Source organism: Nothoprocta perdicaria, unplaced genomic scaffold (genome assembly GCF_003342845.1).
Source record: "Nothoprocta perdicaria isolate Ctin4 unplaced genomic scaffold, notPer1 scaffold_314, whole genome shotgun sequence".
Taxonomy (NCBI): Eukaryota; Metazoa; Chordata; class Aves; order Tinamiformes; family Tinamidae; genus Nothoprocta; species Nothoprocta perdicaria.
The window spans coordinates 731049-757014 of record NW_020455549.1 but is presented as its reverse complement, the minus strand read 5'-3'; the positions used below and the strand labels follow the sequence as shown (position 1 = coordinate 757014).

General features: G+C 47.7%; 1 protein-coding gene, 1 long non-coding RNA gene and 2 other non-coding genes across 4 annotated transcripts in view; 3 read left to right on the top strand and 1 right to left on the bottom strand.

Moving 5' to 3' along the window:
• The first annotated feature begins 709 nt into the window (after nucleotides 1–709).
• On the top strand, nucleotides 710–791 carry TRNAS-UGA. Its single transcript has one exon. It is a non-coding gene; the product is annotated as a tRNA-Ser (tRNA).
• A 2624-nt stretch (nucleotides 792–3415) lies between these two features.
• TRNAS-UGA lies at nucleotides 3416–3497 on the top strand. The gene has a single exon. It is a non-coding gene; the product is annotated as a tRNA-Ser (tRNA).
• Nucleotides 3498–3679: 182 nt separating this feature from the next.
• On the bottom strand, nucleotides 3680–11177 carry LOC112950327. Its single transcript, XR_003249995.1, has 3 exons — nucleotides 11101–11177; nucleotides 4542–4638; nucleotides 3680–3990 (listed from the first exon to the last, which is right to left on the bottom strand). It is a non-coding gene; the product is annotated as an uncharacterized LOC112950327 (long non-coding RNA).
• Nucleotides 11178–18056: 6879 nt separating this feature from the next.
• Nucleotides 18057–25966, top strand: part of HDAC7 (histone deacetylase 7) — a 76393-nt gene continuing 68483 nt past the window's right edge. The window contains exon 1 of the mRNA XM_026042825.1: nucleotides 18057–18320. Within this exon, the coding sequence (XP_025898610.1) occupies nucleotides 18302–18320 (19 nt within the window). The 5' untranslated portion in view covers nucleotides 18057–18301. The remainder of the gene's footprint in view (nucleotides 18321–25966) is intronic.

Here is a 25966-nt window from a genome sequence, read left to right as displayed (position 1 = left end):
GAGTAGAGCATAATAAAGAATCCAGTTCTGTGTCATTTCGTGTTCTGCGTCGCCTCGGGAGTTGGTGAGATTTAGTGTGGAGCATGGGGACGAGAGGAAGGAGCGCCTTTTGAAACGCTCTAGGCCTTAATGCTTCCCATTTTGCCTCCAAATGCTAAATCTTTCCTCCCCTGGCCTGCGATCATTCACAAAGCAGGGCACTCTTAGCCGTCTTAGATGACTACACAACAATCCCTGTCTGCTCACCTAGTTCCCTCGGAGCACACCTTGTTGTACCTTGCATTGGGCTGCAAGTCTTTACAAGGACTTGTGTCTTTAGTTTTGGGAGCATACCCATTGCTGTTCCTCTGTGCAGAGCGTTGCCTCTTGCAGGCTCTCAGCATAACTCATCTCAGAAGGTCTCTAATACGGTCTTGTGACCAAAGTAGAGTTGGCCAAGAGATCACGACAGGTTACTGATGCCTTCATCCAACTTCTGGGCTGGAGACAGTGCAGCCACTATGTAAAATATGACCCAATGTTTGAGAAGCCTCCTGGTTCAAAGGATTCTCCTTCTGTCCTATGCAAGGAGCACAGGTTGTTTAAAGACTTAGGAGAATGAGTGTGCGTGATGTACACCATGGGGCCAACTGCCCACAGTAGGGTGTCATCAGTGGGTATTTTTGCATCCTCAACGCGGCCCCTTTTCGGGCTGTGCAGCCAGGAGACTGCTGTGATGGCCGAGTGGTTAAGGCGTTGGACTTGAAATCCAGTGGGGTTTCCCTGCGCAGGTTCAAATCCTGCTCACAGCGAGAGGTTTTAGCGCCAGGCTTCCCTCGCTGCGACACACACGTCACGCGTGGGCACAGGTCTCAGCTTCTCAGAAGCAAGAAGGCACCAGCAGAAATGAAGGAAGGGGAGGAAATGATGGCTATGGAATCCAAACAAAAAGTCTGAAAGCTGCAGTGCACTGGACCCTGCAGAAATGCTCGTGACGTTTTATACTCCTTGAAAATATATTCAGTACACTCAGCACAGCCTCACTGGAGACATGTCCTTGCATGACCAAAGAAGATTTGATCCGTCAGTACTTAACACTGGAGCGACCATCCTATAGATTCAGAGCCTAGTTTGTTACAGTGCAAGAGCAGTGAATATACGTCGCCATGTAGTCCAAATAACTTGTCTGAGGTTGGCACAACACTTTTCTGAGGTGGAGAGACAGGGCACATGGGTACGAACTGCTTGGCCAAAAGAAGAGACTTTCAGACTGCCTTAACAAAACCCAACATGTAGCCCCAGATTTTTCATTTCAGAAAGTGAAATTCTCAATTCACCCAACTCAGTCTAACCTGCCCTCATGGACAAGGTCCAGGACCTTGTTGTTATGGGAAATGATGTTGAAAGCCTTTCTGAAGACAAAGGTGAACATCATCGACTTCTCTCCCCTCATCTACCCAGGTAGTCAATCCATCACAGAAGGCTATTGGGTTGACTAAACCTTGTTGTTTCCCTTTTGCAAATCTGTATTGACCCCTCCCCAGCACTTTCCTGCCCTTTACATGTATGGAAATAATGCCCAGTATTAATTCTTCCATCCCCTTTCCTGGGGAAGCTGGCTGACCATGTCATTCATGGGCTCCTTCTTCTTGCCCTTCTCAAAGATAAGGATGATGTTTGCTCTCTTCCAGTCCTCAGGAACCTCTGTTGGTCACTGTGACCTCTCAAAGATAGCTGAGAGTGGGTTTGCAATGGCCCTGGCTGGATAACTCCAGTCTGCTTCATTTGATGCTTCCCCATTTTTGTACAGCAAGAGGCTGTATTGAAGCCCATTGAAGAGCCCAAGAGCCCATTGAAGCCAACTGAGGAGATTGAAGCTCTATCTTCTCCAAATTGGTCATGAATGTAGAAATCCCTGCCCTACCATATCTCTTCCCAAATGAAAAAGCTGAGCTTACCTGGCTGTTCTCTGTGTGAAGGCTGTTCCAGGACTTTGAGTAAACTTTCTGACCCCAATTTGAGCAGGAGCTTGGAGCGACTTCATGAATCTGAATTATCCTGGGAGCCTGTGAACTAGGAGAGCCGCACGGTGGCACTGGAGCTGCACAAACGAGGGGATGTTCTCTGTCTCAGGAGCTTGTTCCCAGACCTTTGCTGACAGCCCCAATCAATCCTGCTGCAAGGGAGGCTGCACAAGCAGAGAGGATACTGGCCTCCCATCACAGCTGACCATGTCCTAGTGCTCCAACACCTCTGGAAGCCTGATACAGTTTATCCCTGGAGCTGTTTCCATCCATGTTTGTTCGGAGTGATATAATGTTTAGAGTCCTGACAGTTTACATTTCTGTTATTTACACTGGAAAATTTTCCTACAACACTTCTGTCCTAAGCACTCCCAGAGACATGAGCCTGATCCAGATGCTAATTCCTGCTGTTGATTATTTTTCTCTGCCTCCATCCTAAACTAACCTGTCTTCTAGCTGTCTTTAGCTAGCAACCAAGACAGCTCCGATCCAAGTCCTTTGGGGAAAATATCCTTTAAGGTCTATCTTGAATTACATACACGTCATCTCTATAGTGATCTGCTTATTTTTATGAACCTTGGACCATTAAAGATCTGCCACCAGCTGCCACTGCTGTTCTGCTTTAGCCTGAGGCAGTTCCTCAGTCTCATTTGCCACGTGGCCACACAAACACTCGTACAAGGAGAAGCGCAGGAGGGCACAGGCGTAGCGAGGAGATGGATTAGCTGCGATAGTCATCAATAGCTCCATATCAACACCCCTATTCTCTTGTCCACATTGTGGTTGCGCCGTAATTTTGGTATGCCAGTATAGCTGGCATCTGACCAAACTGGACATCTTCTACAATGAGAAGAAAATCCTAAGACTTCTCAGCTGGATCAATTCCTTGCTCTGTGTCATACTCTGGTGGCAGAAGGAGCTGAGGCAACATACTGTGGAGGAGTCCTGGGTGGTTGGAAGGTGATAGCGGGTTGGGATTGACCATTACCAAAGAACAAACTTTTTGAGCCCAAGAGGAGAAAGCTGCTCCATCCCAGAAGCTTCTTCTGGGATTTCCTCATAGAATATTCTTCCCAAGAGCAATTTGATCCTCAGGAGATCTCAACGTCATAACCCAGAGAAATCCTGTTTTTCATAGTACAAAGCAGAACAGGCCAGCACTAGGAGACAGTCCATCTGCATTGCCCTGCCCTTTATTTGCCTAGAGTGCATTTTGCACAAGACGCGGAGTATTGTTGCTTTCCTTCATGTAAGCTTGGTAGATAGGAGAGCCCCTGTGATGGGCTTTGTATTCATCACACTTGAAGTTTGTTGCTCCCCTGCATATTCAAGGGAGCTCAATGGAAGTCTTCGAGCCAGAAGAACCACTCGAGGGTTCAGAGTTTGGACTCTGTACTGGTAGACGGGAGGCTGCTGTGATGGCCGAGCGGTTAAGGCGTTGGACTTGAAATCCAGTGGGGTTTCCCTGCGCAGGTTCAAATCCTGCTCACAGCGAGAGGTTTTAGCACCAGGCTTCCCTCGCTGCGACACACGCGTCACGCGTGGGCACAGGTCTCAGCTTCTCAGAAGCAAGAAGGCACCAGCAGAAATGAAGGAAGGGGAGGAATCTGGATTTGCTATGCAATCCAAACAAGGGAGGTCTGAAAGAGGGGCAAAGATCCAGCGTGCTGGACCCTGCAGAAATGCTCGTGATGTTTTATACTCCCTGAAAATATATTCAATTCTGCATAGAGGAGAAATTCAGAAGTGAAGTTCCTCAAGCCTTAGCATCAGGTCTTGGCTCTGTTTCATGCCACGATTAGGCCTAGTTTGAGGAAAAACATCATTCTCCAAAACGGCTATTAATATCATACAAAGCTTGGACGGAAGTCAAAAATAACAGCGAACGAGAAAACTACTCACCATGCAGCCAAATAGGAAGTACAAGCAAAGCCTGGCCTTGCAAAACATCAATGGCAGGAAGGAAAAGCAAAGGAGTCACAACAAGCTGCGGAGGGAAAAAATGCAAATAGCCTCAGTTGCCCATATTTGCCATTTTCAGGGACAAATTCCTTGGGCATTCCCTGACATTTTTTTAAATGGTTCTCCCCCATTTCCAGAATCTATGCCCACTTCCAGAGTTTCTCATCCAGCCAGGATCTTTTTTTTTTTTTTTTTTTTTTTTTTTTTCCTTTTTTTTTTTCCTTTCTTTTTTTGCAATTGCCCCCAAACTTCATTTCCCTCATATAAATAGCCTATATATAGAGGAACAGGACAGGATTAGTCTCTCCACCTCTGCTGAATGTCTGTGTACTAATTATGTGTTATGAGACATCAACCACAAGGTGGAGGTGTCTCCCCTTATCACTTCCAAGCCTATGTACAGGCAGCCCTGCTTCTGCACAACTTCCAGATCACTACCTCATAGCAGGATTTCTTTTTAAAAATAGTCCTTTTTTTTTTTTTTTCTTTTTTTCTTTTTTCAGACGTATTATGGTAGAAGAAGGTGGAATGTTAACATGGAGCTTTCAAGTGTTTCAAAGTCTTAGGCTAAAATACCTTCCTGAAGTCCTTTCCTGAGTTAGTCTGTCTTCAAAGGCATGAGGGTTCTCGCGTCTGCTTGCAGCTTGGTGAGCCAATGAGACGATCGCGAGGGCTTGATCAACAAGAAGAAAAATAATTCAGAGAAAAGTAAATGGATGATAGCGAGGGGTTCGGTTAACCGACCGCAAAAAAACACAGCGCCCAGCGTCTGCTCTCTACGTGACGGCCTCACCACCTCGCACACCCAAAGACTCTGTCTGCAAAGCCCTGGAAGACACTCTGATACCAACGGACTCCCCTGGCTCCTCAGGGAGGGCTCCTTATCTGCAAGAGCAAAGCCTTCCTTGCTATCTGAAGCTTGAGAGACATTCAACTGTCTCCCAACTGCTCTGATCCTGTGATAAGGCCGGAGCATTGCTACCCAGCGAGGTTGGGAAACTCCAGCACACCAGGGTCCGATCTCCGTTGTGCAGCCTGGCAACAGAGAACAACAAAACCCTGCCCTGTTATAGCAGGGCCTCATGGACTACATGGAGCCCAGAGAACTAATAAGAGCTCCCTCATCTATTTCCAACCAGCTTCTTCCACGCCATGTGCCTCTAGCCTTCATGCTCTCCCTCAAGACCAGGAAGAACAGAACTACCTGCAAGCATCTAGAGCTTGCGAGTGCTTGCATGAGCATCTGGAAACCTGCAAGTGCCTTCCCTCGTCAGCCCTTTGTGCCGAATCTATCAATTCAGACAGTTTTAACACTGATACAGACAAAAACTTTCCAGGATATTAATACATAATCACAGAACGGTTGAGATCCGAAGGCTCCTTTGGAGATCATCCAGTTCAGACCTTCTGCACAAGCAGGTGTGCCTAGAGCAAACTGCACAGAATTGCCTCCAGGTGGGTTGGAGTAATTCTAGAGACTCCACAGCCTCTCTGGGCAGCCTGTTCCAGTGCTCCGGCACCCTCACGGTCAAGAAGTCTTTCCTCATGCTTGGATGGAACCTCCTCTGTTTCAGGCTGTACCTGTTCCCTCTTGTCCTGGCACCGGCCACCACTGAAACAGCCTGCTCCCATCCTCTTAATACTCTCTCATAACATGCAAATGTCATACAAGATATGACACTGAAGGGCTTGCTTTATTAAAGACAATAGAAATCACAACCTACATGGAAAGGTTAAAGGAACCACAATTCCTCAACCTGCTAAGAGAAGTCAAGGGGAGGCACTGAGAGCAATCTTCAAAACATAAAAGCCTGCCGCAGAAGAATCTGTCCTCCAGGATCATAGGGGAGAAGATAAGAAGTAATGTGAGGGGATCCAGACCTAAGATCAGAAAAAGCTTCCGATGATAAGGAGGAGGAAGATTAGATCAAAATGCATGGCCGGGGAAGTGTGCACTCGCCAGCAAAGCAGGTCTGTAAGAATAAGCTGAAGCGATGTGTCAAGAGCGATGCAGCTGGTCCTGCCCTTGGCAGGAAGGTAGTTCTATCTCACCAATGAACGTTTAGGTAGAGGTTTTTGAGGACAATGTAGTTCTAATTACCATGAAATTCCAAAATTACTTGAGCTTTTCTTTTTTTTCCCCCTCTTTCCTGCACAGCTTGAAACTTGAATCCAACAGCAACGTTAACTAAGTAAAAATAGTTAAAATATAATGCACACAGAAAGCTGCTTCAAAAGTGTCCGTTCGCAAAGAAATAGCAGCAACTACTGCTGGATCACTGCTCTCCCAAGCAGAGATGGAGCTCGGATATTTCTGCAAGCAGAACTAATCTCCACCCAGTTATGTGTTCCTGCAAAATCCCCACTCCAAATGCTGTGTTCCTTTTGGGACTTTGCTATCTGAAATGGCAGTATTCCCTCGCTGAGCAGGGTTTTACCGTTGGCCAAAGTTACAAACAAGAGATTACGTGACGTGGTTTCCTGTGCAAGAAAAACTGCGTTTGACGACCTGGTGAACCTCTCGGGCTGGGAGGATAAAGTTGGTTTTCTCGGTCTTTAACTTGGAACGAATTCAGCCAAGTTTTTTTGTTGTAGTTTTCATCCAAAGGAACAAAGAAATAAATAAGCAAAAAAGGATGGGTCTTTCCTTGTGGGTTTTTTTTTTTTGGGGGGGGGGGAATCAAAATACCCAAAGCACTGAGAAGGCTGTCACAGCTCTCCAGAGTGGTTAATTTAGAACATGCTTCGAGGCATGTCAATAGGTGATGCCAAAACCCTTGAAGATATAGAACTCTCCTTTTCAAAAGAAGTAGGCTCTTGACCATGCACAGACCTACTGAGGACCCAACTGAGATCATTTTTTATTTGACAGGATTTTATCTGATAATGCACTTCCATAATTCTGGTCCCTGGGTGAGTAGTTACAGGCTGTGATCAAGTCCCTCAAAACCGTCTCCCTAAGGGGTTAATTCCTTACATCTCTTGCCCTAGAGCTTTTGACCGGTTCTTGTGGCACTCGAATGATCTTTGGCCTTGCAATCGCTGACTAGACGAAATGAGAACCCCTGATTATTTTCACAGGCCGCGTTACTGAGACGCTGTCTCCCAACAGCTCACAACATCTGAGCCTCTTGATTATGAAACTCGCCGCGTGTGCGGACAGGAGGCGTTTCATCCGGAACTGGAACACATCAACCAAGCGCCGTTTCCTTTGAGCAGCAGATAAGCAGATCCCAACGATAGAGAGGCCCTGTTTGAACAGACATTGTGCTTCCAGCTCTCAGAACAGGCTCCAGGGCCAAAGAGGAAGGAAGTATTTAATATTGTGAACGGGGGACATATAGAGAAAAACAACACTTCAAAATGCAGCACTCTTCAAGTGATGTGCTCTGCAACGTTAACCCACTGCTGTCAACGTGAGGCCTCCTGAAAGGCCATTAGATTCGGATCTAGCATCAACCATGAGGCTAAAGTTCTTCTAGGCCTGTGGAGCATTTGCTAAGGATTCCTCAGAAATGAGCATCAACATTCAAGTTGATTCATCGCGCAGGAAAGCTTTAGGAGCCATGGAGAAAGCTGTGTGATTTCAGAAGATAAACTCCTGCAGAAAATAATGCCAACCTCTTTACTAAATGCCAACAAATTGAGCTTTCTTGAGCACCGGATCATGAAACCTGACAGGACACATGCAAGATCTCATTTCAGTTAGAAATCACCACTCTTTTCAGCATCAGAAGAATTCTAAATACGGTACTGACCAGTTTCAGGGAGGGAAGAGAAGCTATAGTCTGCACTGTCTAGAAAGCATCAAAGAGACCATGTGGAATAATAAGGATGTGTTAAAATATATATATTTATACACACATACACATACAGATTCTTAAGCAGACTAGTTTTTGAAAGAACATCCTAGAGAACATGATAAATCAAGTGTGATAATAGCAAGCTAAATATTTCTATAAAAGTCAGAGGAGTATTTTCTAGTATTTTCATGAATACATGGAGGAAGTTACACTATGGTTACACATGGTGTAAATATGTTGGTAAGAATCAGTACGGAGAAAAGGGCGATTCAGGAGACTCTCCTCCAGTTTTGAGCGATACAAGACAGGATGACTATGGAGGAAACTCATCTCATGGCCACCTGCCAGATCAGCTTATGATATGGTAAAATATCCAGTAAGAGGGAATTTGTCCAAGGTAGGGATAATGGACTGGCATTTGGAGACGGTGCATTGAAAGGCCATGCTGTATCCTTGTATTTATCGGTGAGACAGGAGATCTCTAGCCAAACTGGATCCAGCAGTGGTCTGGAAGCTGCACAACTGCTCCTCTATGTCGTGAGCACGTCACCCCAAGCAATGCCCATTGAGGGGTGCCGACCTCTTATGCTCACCCCAGCACAGGGGGGTGAGGGAAGCGATGCCCATAGGAATTATCACGAGATAAGCGATGCCCATAGCTTCGAGAAACTGCCTCAAGGTGGTGCTCCAGCCAACCTTCTGGTCTGTGATTTACATCAGCACAGTGGTTTTCACTCTCTCAGAGGGAAGAAACAGCATCAGACCATGAAAACCTGCAGTGTTTGGTTCAATACAGATAAGCAGGACAACTTTCTCATACTGTCCAGGATTAATCACAGAATCAAAGTGAAAGAAAGAATAAACTAATGAGTATTTAACTAACACTTACCTACATCACCTCCTGTCATGGCTTTTTAAAAAGTGAACGTTCACCTTTCCTGCCTCCAAGTTGGCTCTTTGAGGCAGAATTCATTATTCAGTTTTAAGATTAAGTCGAATTAGGCAATGGGCAAAAATAACCAATCTGGCACTAAAGTTTAAATCTAACTTAAGACTAATGTTGAGACTCTCCAAAAATTCCACTTCGGCTTTCACATAAAAATGTATTTCTGAAAGCAGTACAACTTGGCTCTGAAGAACTGAATAGGTGCTGAATGGAAGGGGACAAGTTTCCTTTTATGCCAAGAAAAGAAAATTGAGGGCACATGGAATCCTACCGTGATGGTAAGAGCAGGAATGACCCAGGCATCCGAGTCCAGTATTATCTCCAAGCTTTACAGAGCGTTTCAGCACAGCTTAAACTGCTTCTCCCATTGCAGGCACTTCTTTGTGCCAGGCAGCTTTGCCTCCCTGAAGTTTTATTTGCAGAATACTGGGGAATCAAGCAATCTTTAAAACTAGATACTTCCCTTACCCAACCCACTCTTCCTTCAGCCCTTATCTGCCCTTACCTGTCTCCACTAGGTCACTTGAAAAGTCCCAGACATTTCCTTCCTTTGTTTGTCTTGGCCAGAAAGGGAAATGTCTTGTGTGTCAAAAGTTGAGGTCAAATTCCGGGCCAAGTTCTTTAGCACCTCTGGCCTCAGTAAATCTAACTTCTCCTTCTGCCTTGAGCTTCGTACAAGCACTCACATGTTCTCTCCTTGTTCTCCTCGCCCACCTTCACACAGGATCTAAGTGGAAGCAACAAAATGACCCTCTGCTTTCACAGAAACGAGGCAAAAAGTGGGTTTGGGTTTCATCTTCTTTCCAGATTTGCACAGAGACAGAGTTTATCAGAGTCCGAGACCAGGGAGAGGGGCACAAAGGGCCTGGTTGAGATGGACAAAGAACAACTAGCAAAAAAATAAATAAATTAAAAATAAATTAAAAATACATGTCTTGAAAAAGTGGTTGATGGGGAAAAAATAAGCTACTTATGGCCAGATTTTGATTTGTCTGTGTCCAAAATAATGCTTCTTGGAGCCCAGGTGGATCCCAGACTTTACAGAAGGAGCATTACATTCTCCCTTCTTTCCTTCTCTGTACAATTCAGATATTATTGCAAAGAGCAACTGTATGAAGTGCAGAAAGAGGGAAGAGACAATATTTCTGGTAGTATCTGCAAGGACCAGCATGGCACTGGGTCAGGTTTTACCATTTAAGAATCAGGATCTCATGGAGATCTCTCCCGAGAGCCTTCTCTTTCCCGTTCTGTGTCCACCCTGCTTCTACTGCCCAGGCTTTGTCCTGTATTTTTTGCATTCCCCTAAGCATGTGGAATGCCCACGTGGAAACTCAGAAGGAGCTGGAAGGAAACCCCTTCTAAAGCAGGGAGAATAGGACAGAACTTTGAATGCCCTCTGGTCTGGGATTACAGCATCTAGGACTTGAGGCTGGGAAAAAAATAAACCAAAAACAAACAGAAAGCCTCTTCTCTATCTACAAGTAACTTGGATGTCTAGATTGCTATCGCCCAGGAGAATGGCAATGATCTAAGCCCTAAGCTTGGCTTGACTTGTTGCTAGACGGAGACCTGAGCGCCCAGGAGCAGCCGTTCCGGCGCAGAGCGAGCCGAGCAGGTGCAGACCTAAGAGGACGAGGCGAGCGTGAAGCTCCCCGAGTCTGGGCAGGGAGGGCTGAGCTAGCGAGCCACAAGCCTACCGCGCGGGCAGCGCTTCGGTTGGGAGCTCCTTCCTTTGCAGATGGACGCCTTGATCTCAGCGTCGCCCTCCTCTCCTCTGCACCGAATCAGCCCCGTGCGGTCTCTGGCGAGCAGCGCACCTGACTGCGGGGTGCCCGGAGCCCCCAGCTGCTGTAACCACAGCTTGAAGGAAGGCAGCCTCGCTCCCCTTCGCTTACGAGAGCTGCGCTGGATGCAAACAAAGCCAAACCAGGCTGTTCTCGCTCTAAACTCAGGGTGAGCCTGGCAAACAGGAAGCTGATGAGCATAGGTGGAAGAGCAAGATTAGTGACTCTTTGATACTGCTGGGAGAATACCCATGAGTAGCTCAAATGAGCTGCACTAGAACAGTGTTACCTGCAGTAACATTTGCAGAAACATTTGTCCAGAGAAACACAGACATCTGGCCATACCTGGCCAGCTGATACCCTAATTTCACCCAAAACAGGGGAAAACTTCAGCATTCGCATTCACCTCTCTGAGCTTCACGTTCATATGAGTCATTAACTGATGCCTCATGGGCCAGAGCAGGGGAATATCAGATACAAGCAGCTATTGTCAGAGCTGCTCTTACAGCACTAGGACTAAAAACAATGATGAAGAACCAAGAGATCTACAGCGAGCAAAGAGCTTTCTCCATGTCAGCAGGAAATCAGCCAGTACCACTTACCTGGGATAAGAATCAGTTGTCATGCCCTGGAGACAGAGGACCCTTCCTCATAATTCACCATTCATTTCACCCCTGGACTCCTCCCAGCAGCTGCACACAACTCCTTCCCCAAGCATGCCTGCTCCCATTGCTATATAGAGCCTCAGACAGGCCAAACAAATGGAGAGAGGTTGGGGGTTAATAATCATTAAATGGAGCTCAGCTGTCTCTGAGCTGTGATTTCCTGGGATCAAGGCCAGGCAAGTTCCTCCTCACACCCTTGCAGCAGAGAGCAAAGGGGCTGGCCTTTTCCAAAGGGGAGAAGTTGTTTGAAAGGCCTTTTCACTAGCCCAAGCTCTCTAACATATGAAATGATTCAAGCAGCTTTGCTCTTGGCTGGGCTGTCTAGGGAGGCACTTGGGCGATGCTGAGAGGCATCACGTGTATGAGCTTGTCACCTTCCCTGCTGCTAAGAGCTCGGAGTTAGGTGAGCAGGCAAGTTGATCCTGGCTTTTGTTCTTCAGTGGGACTCAGGGTGGCCCAAGAGTCACTAAGGGAGTCATCTTAAGAGAAGTGGATAGACTCCCTCTCCATCGTTGAGAGTATCCCTGTGGGAAGGTCTGCTCTGGGGTTGGAAGTGGCAGGGTCCATCAAACTGTGTCCCCTTAGCTTTTTTCACGTGCAATGTCCAGCGTGTTCTGATCCTTGGGTATTTGCAGGAGGGGAGGCATTTAGCCTGGCTGCTGCCTCCTACTTGAGGTGCTCTTTCCAGCTCTGCAGAGGTGTTGATTCCTCCCCAGGATGATTCCCTGTGGACACTCGCGTCTTTCCTCTCCACACAATAGCACTATTGACATGAAGAGCCTGTAGAGGGTAGGTGGGGATCAAGTTACTTTGTCTACTAATTATTCATGAACAGGCCAAGCCAGTCTGCTCCAGGCTCTAAAAGGAAGCCCAGAACGTGTGGGCAGGATTCCGAAAGCATCCCGGATTTGCACAGCTTGTGGACAACTCCGTCCTGCCCCTTGGGTATGATGATGAAGGGCCCTTCTACTCTGCCTCCCACATCACCTCGAGGCCTCTCTCCGGAGCATGTGCACAGAGCAGAATGCCACAGATCCGGCATTGCCGCCTTTCCCGCAGACCTGGGGCTCCGAGGACCTCAAGGACCTCTGTGAGCCTTCCCCTCCCTGTGCTCTCTCAAGGGAGCTCTCTCGCACAGCCTGGTCCTCAGCAGCGAGGAATATTTTTAGCCATTGCGACTTGAAGCCATAACTCTTCCCACCCTGCAGAAACAAACCTGCTCGTTTCCTGCCTTCTATGGACAGACGCTGCTCCAGGCTCTCCTGCTGCCGTGTTGCAAGCACCCAGGCTGCTGCTTTTAAGCTGCTAATAGTCTGTTTAGTATCTGAGGGCCATCCTGGCAGTGCCCTTCTCGGTCGACCTTTCAGACGAGGAGGTAGCTCTCAGATGTTGTAAGATCAGGCTCATGCTTGTTGGAAGCAAAGGCCAAGTTCCGAATACCTCATTCCCATTAATCTCAGTAGGAATTTGTTGCCCACCGGCTTTTGGAAATCTACCTGCACCTTTGTATTCCTAAACGTTATCTCAGGCTTGTCCTGGGCTCATTAGTTGCAGCAATAGTGGTGCCCAGTTTTCCAGCAGAGCAAGGGAATGCTTCTCTTCCTTTGAGTAGCTGCTGGCCAACAAGGCCACTGGAATGGCCATGTCTGTGCAATTTAAAGAACGGTTCCTCAGCTCTCTCAACCCCAAGTGGACTTATATCCACAGTGGGACTCTCCAGCATGAGAAAGAGAGCTTTCCATTGGCAGACGGAGCTGTCTGGACAGCTAGTGGACCTGGGCATGTTAGGGAGCAAACAAATTATTCATCACTCGGAGACCTACAGGGCTTGAAAATTTTGGAAAGCCCCTCTGTGCCACAGAGTGGTGGGAGTAATGACGAAAACCTCCTTGCATGCTGACAGGGGCGTCCAAAACCTGCTGGCTTTGACAAAGCAAGTGTGTCTGTCCTGTCTGTCAGGCAGACTTGTGCCATAGGGGAGAACCAGACTTGCCTGCTGTGCAGACTGGGAATTTGTAGAAAGTTTTCCGACTGCCCGGGAATATGCACAGCCTCTTCTGGGAGTGTCCGTGTGCTCCAGACGCACCCCACGCGGTTAGAGAGTTCTCCCTATATGTCTTTACATTCCTTTTTGCTCTTTTGCAGTTCACCTTAAATTTCCTGAAATTTTGCAATACTTCAAGCATTCCAAGTACATCCTTCCGTGCAACGGGGTGTAACCATGGGGAGTCTGGATGAACAGATGGCAATCAAGTCTTTACAGGCTACGTGAAGATAACCCTTGCAGAGCACTTGTACTTAGCTATGGATTTCAGGAGCCAATCGGAATGGGTAGAGGATTTCTGTTTTAATGATAACGCCTCAACGAAGTGCTCTTGGAAAATGCCCACAGTGATTAGAGCAGTAGGGTTTAGCATTTGTACAACAACAGGGAAGTTCAAAGCAGCTAGACACATGCTTTCCTTCAGAAGAAGGTCATGACGTGCTTAATGACAGGCCTGCTCACTGCTCTTTGCTCTCTGGATCTCTCCATTCCCATTTCCAAAGTCCACTGGGTGCCACTTTCTAAATCCTCTTGTTGCGTGAACCCCACAGCCATAGTAGTTGTCTATACGTGCTCACATGCTCCCTCTTCCCCACCCACACATGATTACTCTATGCCAAAAGCTCTTTATGGCCTACTTGACTTCCCATTTGCCTCCTCCAGGTCCATATGCACCTCAAGTCCTCCATCCCTGTGCTCACGCAGCATTTCATGCAACCTATGCCACCCAACAACTCCAAGGGCTGCAGGAGTGCAGACATGCACAAAATCCTTCTCCCAGGCACCTGAGAGAGCCTTCCCCCTTGTAGACTCGGTTACTGGTAGACTGGTGACTGGGTGTCACTGGGAGACACCCATTGCCCCTCTCCATTGTGGTTGGAGTATCTGCCCAGCCTTTGCTGCTCAGACTGGATCCCACGGTGAGACCCTCCCCTATACAACGGTTCAGTATTGAGAAATACTCTTTCATCCCAAAGTTTATTCTCTTTCTTCATCCTAAGAGACTTTTTGGTCGGTCTTAGTTAGGTTTGCCTCACTTCCTCAGATATGTAAATGTCTAATGTCCATATTTGCTAAAGAAAGCAGCATCCCTTATCTCTCACTGCTCTTCAAACTACTTTGGGCAATTTTGTTCTGCATGAGACAAGCTCCAGTCCTTACACCCAACAATGCAAATGATGATGATCCAACTAGGTAAAAGGTTGCAGTTCCTTACTGGCCTTTGGCTGAGAACAGGGGCAGGAATTACCCTCTTTGGGGGCACCGAATTCTGTGTGGCTGGTGGCCAAACCGCCTCCTAAACATGTTCCTAACACAGACATTTCCTTTCCCCTCACATCTTTCCCCATGACCATTATTTTTAATTTTCCTTTTTCCTCTTCCAGGATATCAGGTTCTTTTAATTGAACTGAGAATTAAATCAGAAAAAAAAATCCACCAAGAACAGTTTTTAATCTGGAAAAAAAAAAAAAGAGAAAGTTTTAAAGCTTTATGCTTGTTCTAGGCATGATAAAACTCTGTCCCAAATGGGATCTGCCTGGTTGCTGCTCCCTCAACTGTGTTTAAGCTCAGCTAAAACTCTGGCCATCACAGATATGGTTCTTAATTCTCTTAATTCTCAGAGTCCAGGATGGCCTGCTCAAGATCTGGGGTTCACGTGGAGGATGACGGATAGAATATGGAGCTGGAACGAGCCTCATTTTCTGCTTGCTGGAACCAGCTGAGCCGCTGCCACTCACTATGTCACGCAGCTGAGCCACAAATTACGGTGGTTTGGACCCAGGTGTGCAGGCTTCACCCTGGGAACAGCTGAGGCCAGATCACCATCTCATTCTGCTCTACCAGAGGCAATGATTTGCCACAGCAGAGAGATACCGGAGAGTTTCGGTTATTGCCATATGGCGTTTCTTGATAAAGGTGACTTAAACTGATGCTTCCTTGGGTAAAACTTTCTCCTTAAAAACTTCTAAAACTCTTTTGGGGGACTTTTGGTGAGTCCTCAGCACAGCAGTTTGCATCTGCAGCTGAAGCCTTGACCAGTCTCTGGAATATGTCAAGCGAAATTACTTAGGGCTTGATATGGGATCTCCCTTTTCAGGGCCAACACACAAAGCACACAAGACATCATCGCCAATACCACCCTTTTCCAAAGCCCCTTGGGCTCCTACTTGTCCCTGTAGTCCTTAGTGCCTGGAAGATGTGCACAACTTCAGCTCTTCAGTTTGAGGAAAGGAGTTTTAGCATCGCCGTTGTGCTCAAACTGAAGAGCTGAAGTGCAGGCTTTGAACAGTCACAATGGAAGAGGTTTCCATCCTTCCTGGCTTTCCAGGCTCCTGCACAGCCATTAGAGATGTAGGCAGCATATTCATCATCTTATATATGATCCTTCTCATGTATTATATGAGCCTTCTCATGGATATGTTTACCTTGAAGAGAAATGATTTCTCTAATATAACAGGAACCTAGGAAGCCCAAGTAGATGCACTGACATAAACCTAATCCCAGATGCTAATAGGAATAAAAAGAGATGAAACAATTTTCATTAAGGCAATGAAGGAACCCCATTGGGGATGAAGGAACCCCCCAATGAAGGAACCATAAGGTTGAAGGAGCCCCATTCTTCATAATCAAGCTTTGGATGCAAAAAGGTCCAGTGGAGAGAGCTGTCCTATGGTTTATAGCCTAGGAAGTCACCAGGTGAACTAAAAGGCTGCTGCACTCATTTAATTAAATGAGGGTAGGAGAGTATATAAATAATCTCCTTGACATGAAGTGGACATAGGCTTGCCTGGATGTTCATAGGACCTGTCCTGCTCTGTACTGTATACAGTAGCTCTTGCTATCTGTGTTTTTTTCTCAAATATTTGAGAATCTGGGGAAATTCACATCAGTCTTAAAACTTTGGGGTCCAGTGTGGCTGGTTTGGACAGTGTGAAGACATTTAAAGCTGTATATCTTAAGACAGCCTGGTAGATTGCGGGGAGAAAAAGGTTCAGCCTTGTCTCATTCCTATCAAGAACACAGAGACATCTTGCCCAGAAATGAGGACTTACAACTTGATGTGCTACATGGTGACCTAGGACACAATTTGGAAGCTGCATATTTGGGGTTTCTAAGCAGCTCTGGAGTGGCAAACTGGATAAACTCCCCAAGTTCAGGCACTCTTGCTAGTCAAGGCTTTGAAAAGAAAAGACTAGACTCCTCTGGCCATTCGGTGTGACCACAATGATGAGATTAATTTCCTGTAATGGGTGCTGGCCTGTGTGTAAAGCCAGACTTTGGCTGAGAGAGACCTCTCCTGCAGCAGTGAACACTGATTTCAAGCTCTCTGCATTAATTTATCTATTTTCTGATGTCACTGATGTCACTAACTTCCTCCTGACTGTATCTGGGGTTGGACCAGATGACCTCAGAGGTCCCTTCCAACCTTAAGCATTCTAGGATTCTATGATTTGATATAACCTGCAGGATGATATGGACTGTTGAGGGATTTTTTTTCTGATGGACTTCAATTCTTCCTATTCCTGCCAGGGTCTCAGAAGTGAGCAGTGACCACAGTTTGCTGCTGCTAACATTCAAATGTCTAATGCAATAAGGCCGGAAAATCCTCAGGTGTTCTCAGGAATCCTCAGGAATAGTTTTTCCTCTCTTACCCTTTTCTGACATAGCTGAAGAGGGGTGGCTTCAATTGCAGCAATACATTGAAGGAACTCAATCTGTTCCATTTATAAAACAAAACAAAACATCAGCTTCTGAAATTATTCTGACATATGCTAACCAACTCTGGAAAATCCTGGATTCCACTTGATTTTTAAGTGATAAAATGCATAAAAATAATACAATTCCAGAGCTTAAGCACCATTGGGTTTGGTGGGTATTTTAGCCTCATTAAAACCTGCTCCTTGTTAGACTGTCAAATTACTGAGGGCAAAAGTGAGGTGCTTGATGTGTGCAAATCCACAGCAGATGCTCCTGGAAAGGACTTGCAGCTGACATTAGATTTTGGGCCCATTTTGGGTTAGTTTGGATAATATTTCATATCTCGGGACCAACCTGCTGATGGCTAGATGACGAAACGGGGCTTTTCTGCTCTGAACATCTCAAAGCCTTTGTGGAAAACCTTGCACTTCAGAGGTTTAGGTCTAGACTGTCCCTAGGTGTATTCAAGGATGTCTTTCCACCTTCCCTCTGGTCCTCAGTTTCCTCCCTGCTCTATCACATTCGCTGTTTTTCTTCCTTTCTGCCCTAATTGTGGGATTTCCACTCTTGATTCAACGTGGGAACACGGGCTTAATGCCACCCCCCTTTAACGCCAGCATTGCCACCCCTTAGCCCGCTCTGCCCGAAGGCTCTAGATGGGGCAGAAAAACAAAAGGCAGAAGAGCCCAACTCCCTGTGCGGTGACAACGCTCTCCCAGGCTACAAACACCAGTTTTATTAGTTAAACCCTCTTGGATGCTGCATTCCAGCTTGGTAACATTTCGGGAACACATTGCAAACGTTTGACTCATAGGAACTTGGAAGGCTGGAGCAGGGGGAGGGGGAAAGCGGCACATTCCCATTCCCGGGCAGGGTTTCGTTGCTGGGGATTTTTTTTTTTCTCTTTTTGTTTTTAAAGAAGTGAAACTTCTCTTTGGTAAAAAAACAAAAAGAGAAAAAAGAAAGAAAAAAGAAAGCGTTTGAGCCGGGCTTTCACCAGGTCGCATTGTGCGTTAGACTAGAGGGGCTGAGGGAGGAGGGTTTGTGCTGCCAAGGGAGGAACCCAAGGCAGCTGAGCTCACTTTTCTTCTGCAAGTTTTTGGGTTTAGTTTTTTTGGGTTTTTTTGCTTTGTTTTGTTTTGTTTTGTTTTTTTCTGCCCTGTGTTCCCAGGACAGGGTTGGCTTTCTAGGTTTGATAAAGCATTTCCTTCCATTGTCATTCTATACGGCCTCTGGGCCCTCCGCTCAGTCCCTCCCCTTTCGCCTTCCCCTCTCTTTCTCTCTCTCTTCCCTTCCTGAACTTTGGTGAATCTTGAGGTATAAAGAAAGCAGCTGCCTCCCTTAAGCACCACCTTGAAAATGCGACCTCCTCTCCAAGGGCTTTAATTCCTCTGGATGCAAGGACAAAGCCAGGGTGAGTAGCCTGCTCGGGACGGGCGCTAGCGCGGCTGTTTTCCGTGCGGGATTAAACTGCTCCGGTGGGTGGTTGTCCGTGTTCCTGACGTGCCGGTGCACCGGCGTCCTCCCTCGTGGCTCTGGGGCTGCAAAGGTGTCGTGGAGCACAAGGGTGCGCTGGAAAGAGCAGATGCTCTAAGCGTTGAACAACCAAACACCACCCAGCGCTGCTTGAGGGCGTGCTGATGCTGTCCCCGTTGGACACCGTGTGCCGGACTCGGCTTGGTGACCCAGCTGTGCACCTGGACTCAGTCCAGCCACCGGCTCTTGCCCTGGGGAACCCGGGGAAAGCCCGGCTTTTCAGCAAGGGGGGTGCAATCCCGATCTCAAAAGCAAAAGAAAGGGAAACAAAAATGATGCAATGAGGTGTGACTCCGAGCTGGGCTCCAAGGGAACATCTTCCCCGTGGCTTTGACGCAGGGCAGCGCAAGGAAGCTCTTGGAAAGAGCAGCTTGGGATAGTGCTGAGCACGCTCAACTCTGCAGGCTGGTGGCGCTTGGTTTTGGAGGTGAGGGCTGTTTTGGAGGCAATCTGCTGCAAACCTTCATGCTGGCGTCCAAATCCCTTCTGATTCCTGCTTTTGAGGAGTTTTCCAGTCCCTTTTCCATGGTGAAGCAATGAGGTGGATTGAGCACAGGGAGCTTTTGCATCATGCAGAGGCTCAGCAAGTCCCAGCCTCTGTGATGTGGGCAGGGAGCATTGCTCGCTGCGGTCCCTATTGTGGACGTTGTCACAAAGCAGGCAGTGCTGCAGGGCGTCTTGTAGCTCCAAAGGCTCTTATTTGGAGTCGGGTTTTGCCAAGTTTGCCTGCGTGATCTGTTTAGCTAGTGTTGTGACAGCAGAAGACATACGTTGCCTAAGAAAAGTGGCTGTCATGCCCCATGGTGCCACTGCCTAGCGCAGAACATTTCAGAAGCGAGGTAATTTGCATTAATTAAGGGAATTCAGGGCAAGGGATGAAGTTACGGGCTAATTTGCAATATTAGGTCCCGTTCTTAACTTCCCCTGCAATTTTAACTGATTTACATGGGAGACACTGAGAGACACAGTGCCATAACCCAAAAATATCTCTTAAGATTTTCCCAAAGCATCACATTCCCAAAAAAACCAGCACATTGTAAACGTGCCAGCAAATCCCACAGAGCAGCTTCCCTGGTTTGCGCTTCCCAGGACACTGACTTGGAGTTTGAGGAGTCCACAGAGTGCACCTAAATACGCTCCAGATGCTGTTATCTTATGGCCTCCATGTCTTTATATCCCTTCCTTCAGTTTCTGCTTTTCATCCTCATCTGGTATAATCCCATGGTCTCCAAGACCTGCTGTCTTTGCTGGAATCTGATGCCTAGCAAATAGTATCTTAGGCTGGGAAACAGAACAGGGAATCTGAGCAACTTGGGAGAGCTGATGGGAAAGATCTAGACCTTAAAGTGCGTATTAAATTCCTATAATATTATAACTGAGCTTCAGATCAAAGAAATCTCTTAAGAGCTTTTTAACAGGTGGGTTATCCCAAATTTCTGTCTTCTGCCCTGGAACAGGGCAGCAAGTCTGGGATCGGTATGATGAGGATGCTTTCCAATGGCTTTACTGGCCTCTTTTGAACCACATAGAGATTTACTGTGTACAATCCATCCAAATAAACGTAGACATGCGTTCCTCAGCCCTGGCTCCCTTCAAAGACACAGCAGAGGAGGAACCTTTTCTGGGGACTATTCTTTTCAGTTAGAAGTAGATATCTGATTTCTAAAACAAATCTGGATAACATAAATTTTTCCTATAAGAACTTTAGGAAAAGGAGCCAATGATTTATATCTGAGGGTAGTTCAACCCGGCAAGAGAATGGCATCAAATCTAGCCAATTTGTCTAACCTGGACAAAAGCTGAAAAATGAGACATCTCAGAATGTTATTCCAACTGGGAGATCTTCACTGACAGACTGATCTCCCACAAATGCCTGGAGGATATGGAGCTTGCAGGTGTAGGATTTAATATTTTTACAAATGGCTTGGGGAAAAAAAAAAAAAAGCCGTTTCTGATAAAGTTTGAAGATGACCAAACACTTTCTTAGCGAGTGAAGTAATGAAGAGTAAAGATAGCTGCTATAGGGAAATATTGGTAATGTGGCAAACCAATATCCCAATAACCAATATCCCAATAACCAATATTACAACCAATATCACTTAGTAAAGTGATTTCACATGGGAAAAGAAGATTGTGAAGCTGGGAACAGAGCATGTAGGTCAGAGACAGACTGAAGGGTCTCTTCTAGGAAACGGTGACAATGGAAAGGATTTAAACATCCGGGTAATGAGAAGATCATTGCCCCTTTTTCCCCATAACATCTAATGCGATATATGGGCAGATAAATGGAACAAGGAGGAAGGATCCCTGGTACTTACTTGATGCCATTAGACTGTGTCCAGCTTTAACATCTACCATTCTAATGGGATTTAATACAGAAATTACACTTAAACTAGTTTATAAGGCTAACATGGTGACATACGTGGTTCTGGCCCTTCAGAACCACACTGACAAAGGATGGACATAGGATTATTCCAGGGAGGATTACAGTCCATTTAGATAAAGAAAACTGTCACATTTCCCTTAAATCCCATTCACTAACTTGAAGGATTTCGATAAAATTGAAATTTAAAGTAGCAGAATGAGGGAGGTAAAATCAGCATCAGCAGCCTTGATGTTGAGGAGACCTTGGGACTACAGCAGGAGGGAACCTCCAAAACTGCTGCCCTGCAGCCCGTGACAGACATTCTTCTAGCAGGAGCTGACATGAGTTAATATAAATGCAGACAAAACCTTCAGATTTAATGAAGCTGTTTGGAGGGTTAATTGCATTGCCTGCATTTTCACAAGGAGATGAGAACTTTACTGCCATTTCTGCTATTAAAAGCCTTCCTCAGCTTTATGCCCATAGTCCACTCCGTAGCAGCCTTCGGGAGTTCATCTGTGCTCCTGGCACTTGCACAATGAGGAAATTGGCCAGCTTTTCCATATTAGCAATCAACTTTCCAGGGATGTTGCATGTATTTTCCAGTGAAGGATGGAACAGCATCAGCAGCCCTTTCATCTGCCAGGCCAAGACTGCACTTCTGCATTAGGAGGGACCAGCTACTCCTAAAAGCCTCGGTCGAGAGCTTTCAGAACACAAATGCCTGGAGAGGCTGTTCCCTGAGCTCAGGAGGTCTGTATTCGCATCGTGTCCTGGCACTTGGCCCTCACATATTGTACTTGTTGGAAGGCTTTGCACCGTGGTTGCTACCATCGGTAGTGCTGCAGCTCTGCTGCTCCCTGGTGCACTCTGGCCCAGCCCCTCCTGCCCTCTGCCAGCCCCACTGGTCCATCAGCAGCTGAGTCCTGCTGCATCAGCAGGGCAGACTGGCCCGTGAGCAGGTCCCATCAGCAGGGCAGACTGGTCCCAACAGCAGGTCCCATCAGCAGGGCAGACTGGTTCCATCAGCAGGTCCCATCAGCACCAGCAGGGCAGACCGATCCCATCAGCAGGTTCCATCAGCAGGGCAGACTGGCCCATGAGGAGGTCCTATCAACAAGGTAGACTGGTCCCATCAGCAGGTCCCATCAGCACCAGCAGGGCAGACTGGTCCCATCAGCAGGTCCTATCAACAAGGTAGACTGGTTCCATCAGCAGGTCCCATCAGCACCAGCAGGGCAGACCGATCCCATCAGCAGGTTCCATCAGCAGGGCAGACTGGCCCATGAGGAGGTCCTATCAACAAGGTAGACTGGTCCCATCAGCAGGTCCCATCAGCACCAGCAGGGCAGACTGGTCCCATCAGCAGGGCAGACTGGTCAAAGGAGGCAGAGACTGGTGGGATGGCAGTGCTGCTCCCTAGACACTTGTTCCTCTGAGTCCGACCTGAAACATCTTTTAAAAATCCTTCATGTTTTCACCACCGTGAGTGATAGGGAACTCTTCACAGACTGTAGTGATGGTATTTGACTAATGCAGCCAAAATCTCAAGTTTGATCTGGTTGTCCAGACTCCCTCTTCACTAAACAGAGTTGAATCCTCCCTTCAGAAGGTCAGTCAGATTCTCTAAAAGGTTCTCTAAAGTCAGGTACCAAAGTGTCATCTCTGGAGGTAGTTGTCTGCCTCCTTTGATTACAGAAGGAGGCTAAAGCGAAATTCCAGTGAGCTACAAGATGACTTCAATGTGAGGAATCTCTTCCAACCAGCATGAAGAGCCTTTAGGATCCACAAACAGGACATTCATGTTAAAAGGATCAGTGCAGGTACACCATGTGCAGAGTTTAAAGGCATTTAGATGCAGAGTATGTCCTGAATTACAGCACCAGGGAAGCAAGATGGTACCTCCAGCTGATGCTGAGCATGGGCCTCAGTTTGTATTCCAGACCAATCTGCTGTCCATACTCTGAGGAACTAAGCTCTGGTCATACCTAGAGATAGAGAACATGAGATAGAGACTTCCAACAGAGACTCTAGGAGATGTGTATCTGCTGCATGGCTGGGTTGGGAATAAAAGTTGTCACTGTATATCTCAGCTGCTCTTGTGGCTCCTGTGTGATGGCATCTGGAGATGGTCAGAATTCAAGCTCCTTTTAACAATGGAGGCTCCTGTGTTCTCCCAGCCTTTGATTGCCTACTGGCAACAGAAAGGCTGCCTGGAGCTGGATATGGGAGACCTCTTATCAAGATCCTGCATCTCACAGGCACTGCCCCATCAAATGGCATGGAGCTACAGATGCTGTTTCAGGCTGTCCCTGTCAAAGCCCTCAGAGCTTTAAGGCCAGAGCAGGAGTTTTGGTTCATGAGGCTCTCTGATCTGCAGCATCAAGTTCTGCGGATACCCCAGGCTGGAATCAGTCTTACTTCTGGTTGTGAGCAGTGTTTGTTCACAAAACTCGGGAGATCCCTGAGTCAGGAAGGCCACTGGAGGCCAGTTCTTCTATTCCTGTGGGGCAGCAGGATGGGTTTTCCTGGCTGCAGAAGACCCCAGGATCTCCACATCCACCCAAGAAGATGACAAGGCAAGTCCCTTCTGCTCCTTGCACATGCAGCACATTATTGCAAGGGCAAAAGGAAGCGGGCCGTTCTCAAGGTTACAAGCCTCTTATTTTTGGCCTCATTTCCCTAACGCTGGAGCTGCCCCGGGCTGTGCGCTGTTGAAGTTTTTGGCCCTTTGTTTGTTTAATTGAAGGGCTGTTTGTTTTTGATCGCAGGCATGAGATAGGCACTTCCTTCGCAGGCAGGAAGCAGTGATTTCCTGTTAATTCGCCGGCCAACTCTCACTGCGCAGGAAGCCTCGCTCTGCTGAGCGATCACTTTTCGGGCAGCATTTTTTGGAAGATCTTTCGTGTTGTTGTTGTGTTTTCTGGTTTTTTTCCCCTTACAAGTGGTACCGGTATTGCTGGGTCTCTGTAGGAAGGAGACAGCACTGAGTCAACACACGTGGCTGCGCAGAGTGCATGGGGTGAACTACGGCCGTTCGCTGAACAAGTTTCCATTTCATGCAAAAACTTCTTGTGAGCTTTTGTATTTCCAAACTGCAAGAAAGACGGAGTCACTTTACTGCCTTCATACTACAGCCAAATGCTTTGCTAAACCTATTTGGTTTGGACATTAATTGAGGATAGTGCAATTGAGGATATATTGTGTTATCACAGTGTAAGAAGCACTCGTGCTTGGGTGGATCCCACTCAGTGCAAATCCCCATCTCTAAGCACCAGATACCTTTGCAAAGTCTTGACAGGCTCTAATTGCCATTTTCTTCATGTGTGCCTTATAATTCACCTCTCTCGGGCACTATTTCATTCACTGTCAACTCGGGTGTATTCGCAACTGGTGATTTAAATGACTTGCTCATTATCACTGAAGGATTCCACATATGAGCAGTGAGCTAAAACAGACACCTGGATTGTACCAAGCAGCCTTGGTTGTCTGTGGTGGCCACTGCCCCCAACCTCTGTGCACCTTGGGCAAAATGCATTTTGTTTCCTAGACAGTCTCTAAGCACAGGCAACCCATTTTTCATCTCCACAATATCTTGCTGTCCTTGTTGCCTCCTTGGCTGCATCTGGATGCCCAGCTCAGCCTAATAAGCAATCAGGACGGTGTCAGATGTTGATGCTTCTCACCTAAATAGATCTTGTTTCTGAGATGGAAAGCAAATGCTCACGCATCTCCATCCCATCAAACATAGGTGGACCAGAACATACTTGGCAGCTCCGTGCACACCAAGTGCACCGTGTTATCCTGAGATATCACGTGTTATCCATAGATAACAGGTATCTATGAGGTACCTGAGACGGGTCTTTTCAATGCTCGGGCATGGAGCAGCAGAGCATCCCGCATCTCCAGCTTGGGAGCCCTGATGTCCCACTGCAACCGGCCCCCGCTGCCAGATGCTGACGTTCAGTGCTCCCCAGTTCCCTTGTGCCTGAGTTTTTAATAATTTTGCCTTAGTTAAAGGGCTTCCCTGCAGAGAGGGGATTTGGGACAGAAAGAAGAGTGTCTGAAGAAAGAGAACTGGCAGGGGAAATGGCAGGGGAAAGCAGAGGGGAGCGTGATGGATCGGAGCCCTGGAGGGGAAGGGAGGGAGAGGGATCAGCCCTGCGATTGCATGAGAGATGGCCGGGTGTTGTAGCCCACGTTACACAAAATGGGAGCCACCGGGCTGAGGCTTTCCTGCTGCAGAGCGGGTGGAATGTGTGGGGCCGGACATGAACGGAGAGCTGGGAGCCGCATGAGGGGCAGGGCCTCCCCCTGCCTCGCTCCCAGCGGGGCCGACGAACCTGCCCCTTGCTCCCCTTCATCCCCGCTGACGAGGCTGTGGGGAGGCATCTCCCACAGGCACAGCCTCCATAGCAGCCGCCCGAGAAGCCACAAGCGGCCTGTGGAGCGGCTCCCTCCTCCCCCTCCCCCTCCTCCTCCTCCTCCTCCCCCTCCTCCTCTTCCTCCTCCTCCTCCTCCTCTTCCTCCTCCCAGTTCATGGCTCACGCGCCATGAAAAGGAAGAGTTTCTGTCCAAGGAAAACACTCGCCGGGCTCCGCGGCGGCTCCCGGCCCGCGCGGCCTCCTCTCCCGCCTCGTTCCAGGCCCCTTGCGGACGTCGCACGCGGCTGACATCGCTGCCGGTTGCCATGGAGAGGCCAGGTTGTCCCAAACACGACCCCTTGGCCTCGTCCCACGTGTGTCAGGAAACGGGGGGTTTATCGCAGAGCTTTGTGATGGAGCAGAAAGGCAGAGTGGGAACCGGGGCCTGGGGCCACGCAAACAACTCGGCCGCCATGGCAGGCCTTGCCTGAGCCTCCCTCCCGGCCTGCGACTCCTCAGTGGCCTCATGATGGGAAAGCGGGCGCTTATTTCTTGGGGTGGCAGCACAGATTGACGTCGCCGGGATTATGTCTGGGCTGTTGGTCTCCGCTCTGGAAAGCCCAGGCAGCGAGGCCTGCAGGGGGGGCCACTCAAGGGTTGCTAAGCCAGGGCCTAGGGAGCAGGCCTAAAGCCTGCAAGAAGGGACATGAGCCACGGGCTCCTCCAAAAGCCACTCGGCAATTGTTAAAAGTCAGGGAAAGCTCTGGAAAGAAAAGCTGTTCCTGAATTAATGTT